This window comes from Diabrotica virgifera, chromosome 9, assembly GCF_917563875.1.
Source record: "Diabrotica virgifera virgifera chromosome 9, PGI_DIABVI_V3a".
Classification (NCBI taxonomy): domain Eukaryota; kingdom Metazoa; phylum Arthropoda; class Insecta; order Coleoptera; family Chrysomelidae; genus Diabrotica; species Diabrotica virgifera.
The window spans coordinates 180,162,907-180,178,569 of NC_065451.1; the positions used below are offsets into that span (position 1 = coordinate 180,162,907).

Consider the following 15,663-nt stretch of genomic DNA (forward strand, 5'->3'; position numbering starts at 1 on the left):
GTTAACTAATTTCTGTTCTAGGGATCTAACAGCAGTAATACTAAAAGTTACAGAGGGAGGTAGGATGAAGGAGATAATACTCGGATCAGCCTATCTGCCCTATGATGATCCTAACCCACCACCACCAAGGGAATTGGAGGAGCTGATGAGAGACTGCAGAGGCAAAGGATCACAGATAATCATCGGTTGTGACTCCAACTCACATCACATCAGCTGGGGGAGCACCGGAAACAACGAAAGAGGTGAGCACTTACTACAATTTATTATGGAATATAATTTAGACATACTAAATGTAGGCAACAAACCTACCTTTGTGACTGCTAATAGGAAGGAGGTTATCGATATAACGATGGCGACTGCATTTGCAAGCAGCATCGTTAGGAACTGGCATGTGTCTGATGAGGCGAGTTTCTCAGACCACAGACACATATACTTTGAAATAACGGGCTATGAGCACGAAACAGAGACTTATCGAAACCCCAGGAAAACTGATTGGGAAGCGTATCAAGAAGACCTGACATATAGTTTTCGTGGGGCTATAAAGAGGATAAGGAACACAATAGAGCTAGATATGCCTATTGAACAATTTCAGGATATAGTCATAGAAGCATATAAAGATAACTGTCCCGTAACAGTGAGGAGCTCCAACAGGAAAGTGCCCTGGTGGAACAATGAACTTGCTAAAAGAAGGAGAGATGCGAGAAAAGAATTCAATTCTGCCAAGAGATCGGGCGAGTGGAGCGAATATCGCAAAGCTCTGACTGAATATAACAAGGCTCTACGGAAAGCCAAAAGAGAATCATGGAGGAAGCACTGCGAGGAGATAGAACAGACTGCAGTAGTGGCTAGACTCCAAAAGGTTCTCTCGAAAGAACCTAAGAGCAATATCGCCACGCTCCAAATGGAGTCAGGCGATTACACACAGACCAATGAAGAGACGCTGAGGGAACTCTTCAATGTTCACTTCCCTGGGTCGGTCACCAGAATGATGACACCAGAAGTTCTACAGCAAGAAGGACCAGTTACCATGAAATATGGAAATAGGGGAAGCTGGAGAGCTGCAAAAGAGATGGTGACACCAGACAAAATAAAATGGGCAGTAAGTTCATTTAAACCATATAAATCACCGGGAACGGACGGGATTTATCCTGTACTTTTGCAAAAAGGTACAGAAGCAATGTACAAGCAAATGTGTACAATACTTCGTGCAAGTATTGCGCTGGGGTATGTACCGGTTGCTTGGAGGTCGACAAGGGTAGCATTCATACCTAAGCCTGGTAAGGGTGGACGTATGACTGCGAAGTCCCTTAGACCAATAAGTCTGATGTCCTTTGTACTAAAGACATTGGAAAAACTGATAGATAGACATATTAGGGATGGAATATTGGTTGAAAGACCAATAGAACAAGACCAATATGCATATAGGCCAGGTGTATCAACAGAAACAGCACTGCACCATCTAGTACGGAGGGTGGAGTATGTTCTGGAAAACAAAGAGGTGATGTTGGGAGCCTTTCTCGACATAGAGGGAGCCTTCAACAACACCTCATTCGATGCAATCACAAAGGCTATCCGGCTGAAAGGAGTGGATGAAATAAGCTGCAGGTGGATAGAATGCATGCTTAAAAGCCGCGTGGTATATTCGACACTGATGGGCGAGACCATGTCAGCACGGGTTGCCAGAGGATGCCCACAGGGAGGTGTATTATCTCCGTTAGTGTGGAATCTGGTTATGGACGGACTGATTGGAACGCTCAACAGGAAAAAATATAATGTCCTGGGCTATGCAGATGATTTTGTCATTCTGGCTCAGGGCAAGTTCAATACAACTGTCAGGGATAACATGCAACAGGCCCTGAATGTAGTATCAAAATGGACAAGTGAGGTAGGATTGTCCGTAAGCCCTCACAAATCCAAAATAGTAGCCTTCACCAGAAGGACAAAATTAGAGGGAATAGGACCTGTGAATCTCATGGGGATCTCCCTAAAGGTGGAGAGGGAGGTAAAATATCTCGGAGTCATAATAGACTCAAGGCTTACCTGGAATCAACACCTGGAACGAATAACCAAAAGAGCGATGGCCACTTTAATGGTGACCAGACGCACACATGGCAGAACATGGGGACTTAAACCGGACATGATGTATTGGATATACAACATGATGGTAAAGCCCACAATAACGTATGCAGCATTGGTCTGGTGGCCAAAGGTGCAACAGAGAAATGCTATAGAGAAGTTAGGCAAGATACAAAGGCTTGTCTGTCTCAGCATAACAGGAGCAATGAGAGGCACACCAACTGCAGCAATGGAAGCCTTACTAGACCTTCCTCCCTTACACATCACAGTGAAGGGCGAGGCAAGGATGGGGTTACATAGACTGCAGGGTAATCAAAGCAAAATTGCAGTAGGCAAAGGACACTGCAGCATCAATGATATATGCGGGGATCCAATATGGGAGATGATAACAGACCATTGTATCCCCAAATATAAAATGGAAATACCTTTTCAGGTGGAAATACACTCCAGAGAGGTATGGGAAGATCCTGGCAGACATCTGAAGTATGAGGGCCACACCTGGTATACAGATGGGTCCAAGACAGAAGATGGTTCGGGATCAGGAGTATATAGTGAGGATAGGAACTATAACGGTTCCATCCCACTAGGAGAATATACCTCTGTATTTCAGGCGGAGGTATATGCAATCCTGCACTGTGCACGGATAAACAGATTGAGGACTTATACTAATAAGAGAATCAATATCTGTTCAGACAGCCAAGCGGCCTTGAGGGTTTTAAAGAACCCAAGGATAACCTCAAGGCTTGTATGGGAATGCCGCGAAGAACTTGACACCCTGGCGGAACATAATGAGGTAAAACCCATTTGGGTGCCTGGACATCAAGGGATCGCTGGTAATGAAAAAGCTGACGAACTTGCTAGACGAGGATCAGCAACAGGATACTTCGGTCCAGAACCGGCACTGGGAGTGCCCAAAAGCACAATCAGAGACCGATTAAGAGGCTGGATACGAAGACAGCACAAAGAATACTGGGAAGAAATTCCCACGCAAAAGCATGCGAAGAGATTTATACCTCAGACATGCGCAAAAAGAGCTGAAGAACTGTTCAAAATGAACAGGAATCAGCTCAAAATTATTACAGGTTTCTTAACTGGACACTTTCCAGTAAAAGGACACCTACACACGATAGGACTATATAACGGAGATCTCAGCTGCAGACTATGCAATAGAGAGACCGAGACAGTCAGACATTTATTGTGCGATTGCGAGGCGCTGGATCGTAAGAGACAAGCAATATATGGAGACTGCAAACCAAGTCCGACAGTGTATGGCACTAACCCAATGGACCTTTACAGGCTAGTGAAGGGCACTGCATTATTGGATTGGATGTCATGAGAACAAATGGAAGGAAGCACAATAAGCTGAAAAGCTGCAGTGCCACCGGGGTGCATGCACGGACGGCTTCCGGAAGAAAAAAAAAAAACGACTAAGAGGCGGCAAGCGTATACACACAAATGGACTTTCCCAGACACACAGAGTGCTTTCCCGAATAACTTAGTAAAAGAAAAATACAAATGATCGCAACGGTGCTGAACTCAAGGGAAAGAGGCTTTGAAAAAATTAACATTATAAATTCGAATGGGAAGAAGATTACTTTACTTTACGGTCGTCAAACCGAGAAGAGGAAATAAATCTCCAGGCGACTTTGTAATAGTCTTGGAATCTGTACTTCTATGTGAGGGGGTCTAGGAAAGGTCCCACGACCTGATCAGGAAAAATCGAAACTGGTAGTATGTGCAGTAGGTACATACAGACCAAGAGAGATACCTCCAATTTAATTCTATGATCACAATTACAAGGTAGAGTCAGGAAAAAGATAACCGGGGAAATCGTCAGACTATTTTCATGATCCCTGTAGAGAACGGTGTGACGGAAATGGAAGGGGACAAGAGACTACTGGCAATTATTTCTAAATTATCGAGGGAAGACATGGAGACACTGGCGACCAGAGAGGCGTCCCTAAGTCACCTTTATGGGTATGGACCTCCACCTCGCGCTGGAGGAGTATGAACGTGGTGACGCAGAAGATGACAGTGAAGGGAGGTGGAAACTTCTACGCTGAGTTGCTAAAGCTAAATAAAGACAGTGCAGATACGAGGAAGAGTAAAATTGGTGTCAAAAGCGCTAAGAAGATTAGGTACAGGGACCTAAACTTCGAAGTGGGACGGAAAGAACAGCCCGAGCAGCTGAAGAAGATAAGCGTGGCCCGCATGGAGGAAAACGTATTAGAGAACATCCGGGGCTATCGCAGGACCAGGTGGACATATTTAATATAGACAGTGATGTCAAAAAGGAAGAAATCCTGAGACAGGCTCGGATATATACCGGCAGTAGAAAATCTAACACATCGGATTCTAGGGCGCTACAATCCTATCTGTATAATGTAGTTATGGAGCGCAGAAGACTGCACTCACATATTTTAGGCCAATTGTGAGATGTAACAATCTTATATTATAATAGAAAGAGCCGATATTGATACCTACGAAAGGCGTCTGAATCGTAAAATTGGTCTTCGAGGGCGCCGCGCGTCGCATCTAAGCTATTTGATTAGGTATCTAACACCTGATATAAGTTGACAAGTTGTATTTTGTTATACCCAATGGCTTCATTATTTAGGATTCTGGGGCGCAACAATCTAATATCTGATAATATGTTGACAATTTGTATTTTGTTGTACCAAATGGCTTCATTTTTTAGGGTTCTGGGGCGCAACAATCCTATATGTATAATGTAGTTATGGAACGCAGAAAACTACACCTGTCTATTATAGGCCAATTGTGGGATGTAACACTGTTTGTATCAAGTATCAGATAAGTAAATGGCTTAGATGCGACGCGCAGCTCCCTCGAAGACCATTTTTATAATAGAAACAGCGGAAATTGGTAGGTACCTACGAAAGGTGCCCGAATCGTAAAAATTATATTCGAGGGCGCCGCGCGTCGAATCTAAGCTATGTATTATAATAGAAACACAGCTAGAATTTAAACCTGCGAAAGGCGCCCGAATCGTAATAATTATCTTAGAGGGCGCCGCGCTTCGTATCTAAGCTATTTACCTATTATACTAGAAACAGCGGATATTGATTCTTACAAAAGGCGCCAGAATCTAAAAATGATCTTCAAAGGCGCCGCGCGTCAAATCTAAGCTATTTATTATAATATAAACAGCGAATATTGATATCTACAAAAGGCGCCAGAATCTAAAAACGGTCTTCGAGGGCGCCGCACGTCGTATCTAAGCTATTTATTATAATAGAGACAGCGACAGCGGATATTGATACCTACAAAAGGCAAAGGAATCTAAAAATAGTCTTCAAGGGCGCAGTGAGTCGTATCTAAGCTATTTATTATAAGAGAAACAGCGGAAATTATTGATTCCTACGAAAGGCGCCCGAATCGTAAAAATTGTCTACGAGGGCGCCGAGCGTCGTATATGTGCTATTTGATTATCTGATACCTGGTACAAGTACCTGTTTCTTCATTAAGTAAAAACAGTTTTTAGGGGAATGGTAGCCGCCTAAGCTTTATGTAAAGGTTAAAAAATTTTTTTCTAAGCTATGTATTACAATAGAAACAACGGATATTGATACCTACGAAAGGCGCCCGAATCGTAAAAATGGTCTTCGAGTGCGCCGCGCGTCGTATATGTGCTATTTGATTATCTGATACCTGGTACAAGTTATAATTTGTTGTACCCACTTGGCTTCATTATGTAAGTTTCTCTAGCAGTTTCTGTTTCTTCATTAAGTAAAAACAGTTTTTAGGGGAATGGTAGAGGCCTAAGCTTTATGTAAAGGTTAAAAAAAAATTTTCAGCGTTTAATTTTTTTAATGGATAGATACTAACGAAGGCAAAAGGCGCACCGGCCCGCGGGCCGGTGGGCCGGCGGCCCAGTCCGGGCCTGCTTTACGCTTCTTACTAATACTTATGGTTATTGTCTTCTCTCTGTCGTATTAAACTAATCAAACTAGTCATTACAGTATTTGAGGTTGTTAGTTTAGGTAGGCGAACAAATCCCGATAGTAGCCATTTGTATATGTCACAACAGATTTGTATACTTACCTATGTTGTGAACGAGCGGAGTTGTGCATGTGAGTTTTAACTGGCCTTGAAGCTTTACCAGATTTCTAGTTGTCTGCAACAGTTTTTAACATTATTGATGCTTTCTTGCTTCTATTTGTGTAGGAATTTAATAGGTCGAGACAACTGGTTGGTGAATTCAGAAAATAAAAACTTATTATAGCCACTGGAACTTGATACTTTATTGAAGGTTGTAACGTAGTCGTTGTATTTGATGCTCCGGGTAACAAAATTCAGTCGAAGTAAATGGTTCGCTTTTTAAGACATTTTTATTTAGATTCAAAACATATAAAAGATAAGATAATTAGCCTTAATTACTCGGTAATTTCGTTAAGAAAATATATTTACAATCTACGCATCGAGCTTTCGGTTCGGGTCGATGTGACGATGTTTTGTACATGTATGGATAGTGATGTAAAATTTCCGGGAAGAGTCAAACGCCGGAAAGTTTAAACTTTCCGGGAATATTGGAAACTTTCGGAAACTTATGGAAATATTGTATTCTTTCTTGTTAGTCTATTGTATGTTAGTGTGTATTGTATGTATGTTGTATGTCCATTTTATGTTAGTTCTATAAAAATGTTTTCTTTTTTGTCAATAAACTTGGGATGGTTGGTTAATATTTTGTCTATACACTGCTTAGCTAATATATATGCTCTTTACCAGTGATGCTTTGTCCTGTTAAAATAATCAAGTAAGTTTGCAGCATAGTGCACAGACTTCACTGCCATTTTTTTTCTAATTTAGATATAAACATTCCTTTTCCTCGGGCTTACTGATTGGAAGTAATGGAATATTCTCAGTAAAAATATTTGCTGTCCTTAAATGCCTCGACAACCTGGGATATTTTAAACATATTTCCTTCCAATAAAGTAATCCATTTTCCAATTATTATTGGTGTAAACCCGTTGTCCTAGGTGAACGACAAACACGACAACGCCACACGACGCGACGCGACGGGAAAATATCAAGTAATGGTTGTATTTGTGTGTGGCCTACGTTTTCGGGTTAATCAGTCTACGACAAGACGCGACGAAGTGCGAATTTGTTTTGTTAGCGACTAGACACGACGCAGTGTTTTCAGAAGTGTTTATGAATATTGAAATAGAGAAAATTGAGTTGTTACAGAAGGACATGGACGTTCACGATGATGATTATCTGAATTGGTTAAAGTCTATATATTTAAAAAAATTGCGGCCACTAAATAAACTTCTGTTTCGGATAAACATACAAGAAATGGTGCTTTTGAATGAATTAGTGAAATTCGAGACACAACCACAATCATCATTATCATCCCAGACTTCGTCAAGCATCATCGCTTTTTTCAATTCAAATGAGGCTACGCAATAGTTTATTAAATAAATGAAAACTAATAGTAACTATAATATATAGTGTCCATATATATAGTGTCCACCATATACCTTAAAGTCAGTAACAGTCTCTCTTCAATAGAAATTGGTTTTTGAAAATTACTTATTGACAGTTGAATACTGGGTTTAACAGCTGCAATAATATAATCGAAAGTGCTTGGTAATAAGCCACAAACACTCTTCACTTTAAACCAACGTGGATCATTTCTTAATTTCGAATATATATGATGAAACTCTCCAAATTTATTTTGCTCTAAATATATGATATTTGTTGTCTTTCTTCTTCGTTTATGGAATTTTTTTAAAGCTAAGTATTTAAAATATATGAATTTTCTAGTAACACTGCCGTATAATTCGCCATACTTAAGAATAGGAATGAATTGACATCGTCTCGTTTGTCCTGGGTTGAGCGGAAAGCGACGTGATGCGACGTTACATAAGCCATACGTCGCGTGAATTACTGGTCGCATCGTATATCATCGCATCGCATCGCGTCGCGTCGTTTTCCGTCGCTCACCTACAACGGGTTTAGCACAACGGGTTTAGCACAATTACCTTATAGGACAACGGGTTTAGCACAACTGCTACTGTTTGCAACTTTATTCAAAATATTTCATCATCCAAACAGTTTTATTTAAAATTCCGTGAAAACTTTAAATTTTCTTCCTTTATGACCATAAGCATTTTTGTAAAGCTCTTTCAAACACAATAAGACTATTTTACAATTAAGGATTGAACCCGATCTAGTTTTTACAGGAAGTGTTAATGATATAACTTTATTGTAGTTTTGAAGCTAGATTGTATTAAATCGGGCAAGAGATCTGTGGGAATTAGTTACCTTTTTAACAATTTCTTTACAACATGCCTCAACATTTTTAAGAGAATGTAGGTTCATCAAATCAGATATCAACAAATTTAATGTATGAGAAACACAGGAATATGCTTCAATAAAATTATATTTGTTTTTTTATCGACCATTTTGCCTTTGGTTGGCAAAATGATCCATTGGTGCTGCATTGTCTGTAACAATCCTACAAAATATTTCTGGGACGTCTTCCTTTATATTATAATATTTATTATTTCTTGTGAAAAATATTCAGCTGTGTGCCTTTCACAATCTGTAAAAAGTGTTAAGTACATATACACATTACTGGTTCAGGTGTTGTAAAGCCGCGTTTAGACACCGCTATAAATCGCAGCAATTTATCGATATAAATCGAGTTGTTTCAATTTATAGTTGAGTGTAAACTGTACATTGCAGCGATTTATAGGAATTGAGGGATTGGAGTTGGTATCGGATTGCATCAATTTATTGTAATGCTCGAGTTGTTTCAGTTAATAAGGCAGCGTTTAGACACAGCGATAAATCCGTGCAATTTATCGATGTCAATCGGGTTGTTTCAATTTATCGTTGTGTGTAAACGGTACATCGCAGCGATTTATTTGAATTGGATTTAAGTTGGTACCTATCGGATTGCATCAATTTATTGTAACGATCGAGTTGTTTTAGTTTATAATCAATCGCGACAATATATCGCAGCTTCTAAACAGCTTTATAAAAATCAATAAATCGTAGTAATTTATCGTCACAATAAATTGCTCGCATGTATCGCGGCGTCTAAACGCCCTTAAAGTTAATAACAGATTGGTTTCTTATATTTGACCAGCCATCACACTGAATGCCTAATGTAAATGATTTATATTCTCAAAAGTTCTCGCAAATATTGTGGAAAGTTCTCGGAAATATTCTCGGAAACATTCTCGAAAGTTCTCGAAAATATTCTCGAGAATTTTCCATTGAAAGTTTATTCGCGGTCAGGAGAATATTTCCATTTTTTATAGGCGAATATTCTCGAAAACTTTCCAATGTTCGCGAATATTCGTTTGAAAATATTCTCGACTCACATCACTATGTATGGATAATATTGACGATCGCGTGGATTAGGGATTACTTTTATTAATATGAAATGGACGTATAAGGAGAGGAAATCTCACTCAACTCGCCAGGGGAAAAGACATATTGGGAAATACGATCACCGCTCGTATAAGGATAGGTAAAAGTAAAAACCGTCGGATTAGTTCAACGCACCAAACCGACGGAGGAAAATTGTCGAGATAACTCACCTCTTATATCTCGTTGTTGTTTATTATTCTTCGATCAACGCTCCAAGAATAATAATCAGCTAAGCTTTTCGTTTCAACTTTTACTTCGTCCGAGACGGTACAAAAACACGTTTTACTTAATTTATTGGCGTACTCTAGTAGACGATAAAACTATGTTATTGTCACAAGGTCGAAGGAATACAATCTTACAAAGTTTAAACAATTAATTATTTACCTACCAGCTAATATTTCCCCTTTCATTACAGGTATGGATCCAGCAACGAAACGTTACCTGTGGGATTCATTATGCAAAATTCGAGACAACGGCAAGTGCATCGTTCTAACTTCTCACAGCATGGAAGAATGTGAAGCCTTGTGCACTCGAATAGCCATTATGGTGAACGGCAATTTCAAGTGTCTTGGATCCACACAGCATCTTAAAAACAAATTTGCGGAGGGATACACCTTAACCATAAAACTAAAGAAATTGCCAGAGAGCGGTGGTCTGGTACATGCAGATACAGAGTCACTGGAGAAGTATATCAAAGATAAATTTCCTTATGCTCATCTTAGAGAGAAACATCAAGAACTATTGTATTATTATATAACCGACACTTCCATGGCATGGTCCACTATGTTTGGTATATTAGAAAGAGCTAAGCGAAGTGATCTGAATATTGAAGACTATTCTTTGGGACAAAGTAGTCTAGAACAGGTAAGAACTATCTTTCCTCTTTTTTCCATTGAGTTATTATTTTTTCATCATCATCATCGTCAACAGCTATTCCATTCATTGTCGGATGTAAGCCTTCCTTAGGTGTATCCATTCATTTCTGTTTGCTGTTTTTTGCATCCATTCGTGCTCAGCAATTCGCTTGATGTCATCAGTCCATCTTGTTTGAGGTCTGTCTCTACTTCTTTGCTTGCCCTTGGTCGCTACTAGAGAATTCGCTTTGTCCAACGGTTGTCTTCCATCCTTCCTATGTGTCCTGCCCAGTTCCATTTTAATACTGCAACCTTCTGGATCACATCTGTTACTTTTGATCGCCTTCTTATCTCGTCATTGGACTTGCGATCACTGAGCTTAATGTGGAGCATTCTCCGTTCCATAGCTCTCTGAGTCACTTGAAGTTTGTGGACTATGCTGTTGTTAAAAGCCCAAGTTTCGGTTCCGTATGTCAGAACTGGCAACAGGTACCGATCGAACGTTTTTGCCTTTAAAGTGTTTGGCAAGTTTGATTTAAATACTGTTTGTAATCGAACAAATGCTGCCCATGCTAAGAAACATTAAATCAGCCTTTAGGTTAAGCTTTGACAGTTCCATTTTTTGTCCCAAATCAGAGTGACTTTTATATATGGAAACACTCAATTATCTCGAAAACGACTTCACGATTTTTATAAATTTTTGTAGGTAGGGGTTTGCTAATGCAGCCGATATTATAGTGCTAATTACATTGTTGTCATATTTTCCGTTTTTCTGGAAATCTAATGAACTTTCTTATTTCAAATGGAATACCCTGTATATTTCTTGCGTTTTGAATTCCTTAAGAAATACTGATTATTTTTCATGTTATATTCTCTATGCCTAATTGCCAGAATTACGGAGTTATTGCTACATTTATTTAAAAAAATAAATTTAAACAAATTATAAAAATCAGTTTTTTTGGCCCGGGTAAACACTATTTTAGGTTATTTGGGTCATTGGGAACAAAAAAGATCTTTTATGATTTTTCTCTAAAATTAATCGTTTTCGAGTTATAAACAATTTAAAACTGAAAAAAATCGAATGATGACGATTTTCAAGGTTCAAGAACACAAATTAACAATGTTATTTTTAAAACTGCGAATTACCCAAATTCAAGCTCAAGCCTTATTTTATCAGATATCGATAATACTCTGGGCTAATTAGCAAAATACAAGGAAAAGTTATTTACCAGCAATTTTATTGCTGAAATCGAATCTTATTATTGTATGTATTAATAATATAGATATGCAAAGTCCGCAGATAGTGTGCTATACTTTTTTATAAACAAAATGGCGCCCGAAAATCGTGTTTTTTTTTCAATTTTTGCTCTATAACTCCAAAGGTTTTAACTTTAGACCAAAAACACTCAAATAAAAATTCACCACAATTAAATTCTGCATAGAGACGTGTTTTTTCCGATTTACTTCGACGAAAACTTTTCCCGGAAAAAGCGGGTTTTTCCAAACAAATCTTTAATTTTCAACTAAACTTTTAGATAAGTAGTTGTTCATCAATAATTAAATAACTTGGTAACGTCAAAGACATTTCTATATATATTATAATTCCAGAAGTCTATGGAAATTGAATGAACAGTTTAGCAACAATTAAAATGTTAATTAAAAATTTACGGTCGCTATAATAACGAAAATAATTATGATGCATAATAATAACAACGATTTTTTCATAAAAAGACATTATACCTATCTAATATACTATACAGAATTGAAATTGGACTATCTAAGCGGCCTCAGGAATATTTTAAAATTATAAACAATTTTTTGGCTTATAAACAAATAGAATATCTTGGGAAATATTAAACTAAATTAAATTGTGAAAACGGTATTCGAAAGACAGCGGCAGGACGCTTTTTTAAAGAAAAAACGTTTAATTATGACGAGTGGTTCCTGAGATACAACCGGTCAAAGTTGACCGGAATTGACGGCAAAGATATAGACAATAGGATCATAATTTTCAAACCATCACCTTTTTATTTTTGTCCTCTTTCTCCTCACCAATTTTCATATCTTTAAAATCCTCATAACATATATTATTATAATAAAAACTATCGATAATACGTGTGAAAATTGCCAAAAATAGCAAAATTCCAATCAAAAATTAGGTTGGAGAAAATGTAACCCTCAAAGTTCAAAATCGGTATACGTTAACAAAATGCATTTTCTCGGCTTCCCATGGAGCAATTTCCTTCATTCTTTTTTTGTTCCCTAATAACTGGAGTAGAGCCATCGAACTAACGCATTATTAAATGTCAAACTTGCTTTTGTTTTGTTATAATAGATTAATTTATTTATAAGAACAGAAAATTACATATTTTTTCCAGTTGTCAGCTTTTTTTTAGATAAACTTACTACAAGTAGTGTACCTTTTAAAGTTAAAAACATAAATATTCGCATTTGAAAGCTGTAATTTTAATTATTTAAACAATTTTTATTTAAACAAATTAAAATATTGTGTTATAATAAATAAATAAATTTAATAAAACAAAACAAAAGCAAGTTTGACATTTAATAATACGTTAGTTCGATGGCGCTACTCGAGTTATTTGGGAACAAAAAAAGAATGAAGGAAATTGCTCTATGGGAAGCCGAGAAATGCATTTTTTTAACGTATACCGATTTTGAACTTTGAGGGTTACATTTTCTCCAACCTAATTTTTGATTGGAATTTTACTATTTTTGGCAATTTTCACACGTATTATCGATAGTTTTTATTATAATAATATATCTTATGAGGATTTTAAAGATATGAAAATTAGTGTGGAGAAAGAGGACAAAAATAAAAATGTGATAGTTTGAAAATTATGATCCTATTGTTTATATCTTTGCCATAAATTTCGGTCAAATTTGGCCCGTTGTATCTCAGGAACGACTCGTCATAATTAAACATTTTTTCTTTTAAAAGAAGCGTCCTGCCACTGTCTTTCGAATGCCGTTTTCACAATTTAATTTAGTTTAATATTTCCCGAGATATTCTATTTGTTTATAAGCCAAAAAATTGTTTATAATTTTAAAATATTCCTGAGGCCGCTTAAATAGTCCAATTTCAATTCTGTAAAGTACATTAGATAGGTATAGTGTCTTTTTATGAAAAAATCATAGCTATTCTTATGCATCATAATTATTGTGGTTATTATAGTGACCGTAAATTTTTAATTCACATTTCAATTGTTGCTAAACTGTTCACGCGATTTCCATAGGCTTCTGGAATTATAATACATATGGAAAGGGCTTTTACGTTACCAAGTTATTTAATTATTTATTAACAACTACTTATCTAAAAGTTTAGTTGAAAATTAAAGATTTTGTTGGAAAAATCCGCTTTTTCCGGGGAAAGTTTTCGTCGAAGTAAATCGGAAAAATACGTCTCTATGCAGAATGTAATTGCGGTGAATTTTTATTTGGATGTTTTTGGTATAAAGTTAAAATCTTTGGAGTTATAGAGCAAAAATTGAAAAAAAACACGATTTTCGGGCGCCATTTTGTTTATAAAAAAAGTAGCACACTATCTGCGGACTTTGCATATCTATATTAATAATATATACAATCATAAGATTCGATTCCAGCAATAAGATTGCTGGTAAATAACTTTTTCCAAAAATGGCCTATTCTCCGATAATCAGCCCAGACTATAAGTAATTTGAGATTGTTTCATTTTAAAACATTGTTTTTTAGTTGTTAATGCAGCCCGATCGCCTGTCCTCCCCCATATGCACTTCGTTAAAAATTAAAAAGCAATATTATAGAATAAAATGAGGCAAAAAATATTATGGCAAACTATTAGAAGAAGAGTTGGGCTTGAATTTAGGTACTTTGTAATTTCAAAAATTATATTTTTTACTTGTGTTCTTGAAACCTAAAAAATCGTCTATATCCGATTTTTTCAGTTTTAAATTGTTTATAGCTCGGAAACGATTAATTTTAGAGAAAAATTACAAAAGTTATTTTTTGTTCCCAATGATCCAAACAACCTAAAATAGTGTTTACTTGGGCCAACAAATTAATTTTTATAATTTATTTAAAATTTTTTTGAAAATAAATGTAGCAATAACTCCGAAATTATGGCATTTAGCTATAGAGAATATAACATGAAAAATAAACAGTATTTCTTAAGGACTACAAAACGCAAAAAATATACAGGGTGTTCTATTTGAAATAAGAAAGTTCATTAGATTTCCAGAAAAACGGAAAATATGACAACAATGTAATTAGCACTATAATATCGGCCGCATTAGAAAACCCCTTCCTACCAAAATCTATAAAAATTGTCCAAGCCGTTTTGGAAATAATTGAGTGTTTCCATACATAAAACTCACTCTGTATATACGACTCAACTTTTTCTATATTATTTTTGTCTAGAGTTATATTTCCATTTATATCTAGATATTCGTTGGTTAGATATTTAGTTATTGCTTGATTTATTTTTAATCCTATTGCTTTTGATTTGGTATTTACCATGGATGAATCTTAAGGATGTAGTGGTGTCTATTGTTGTAACCATTATTTTTGAAGATAAGGGATGGTCACAAGCTCGAACTTAGCTTGGCTTGGCTCGAGGTTCGGCTCGTTTGACGAGCTGAGGTTCGAGCTCAAGCAGGTTTGTTTTTGCGAGCCGAGCTTCAAAAATTTTATAAAAAATTGTCGATTTAATTTTTTATTAACATTTTCGTATCTGTTGTGTTTTAGGTATTCCTAACGTTTACAAAACACCAAAATCCAGAAGGTGACGATGTTAAGAAGAAGAATTAGAATAATAATTGAAATATAAATAAAACATAAATAAAACTAATGTATATATTTTTTGTATTATGTAAGATAAAAAAATTTACAAAATATACTATTTATTAAATATTTATTATTTTTATGAAAGTTTTTTACTCTACTCTATTTGAAGAGTTCTCTTGAAGAGCTAGTGTACTACTGGTTCTATATATTTTTTGTTTATTCCTTATTCTTTCATTGCTACCCAGAGCACTGGAAGTGGTACGATATCATATGCATTTCTCATATTTTATCTGTAAAGTTTATGTGGATTGAAAGGTTGTGAGCTAATTTTTTCTCAATAACCTTTAGAAAAAATATCCTATCTATATTTATATTTATATCTATATCCTATTTAGTTCTTATACAGTATGTCTGCGTAACTTGGAACCTATTGATAACTTTTTTATTATCAGTCTTACGAAAAAAATTTATTCCTCATAAAATACTCTGCATTGTATGTAATCTAAGATGCAGCCATCAAATATAAAATTTCAGTAATTTTATACGAGGT

At 36.4% G+C, this 15,663-nt stretch overlaps 1 protein-coding gene across 7 annotated transcripts in view; it reads left to right on the forward strand.

The window, feature by feature from the left end:
- LOC126892158 (phospholipid-transporting ATPase ABCA3-like) overlaps positions 1-15,239 on the forward strand; it is a 296,181-nt gene extending 280,942 nt beyond the window's left edge. For all 7 annotated transcript variants that reach the window (XM_050661624.1, XM_050661627.1, XM_050661621.1 and 4 more), the window contains 2 exons: positions 9,896-10,344; positions 15,075-15,239. In XM_050661624.1, coding sequence (XP_050517581.1) covers positions 9,896-10,344; positions 15,075-15,137 — 512 coding nt within the window. In that variant the 3' untranslated portion in view covers positions 15,138-15,239. The remainder of the gene's footprint in view (positions 1-9,895; positions 10,345-15,074) is intronic.
- The last annotated feature ends 424 nt before the right edge of the window (positions 15,240-15,663 follow it).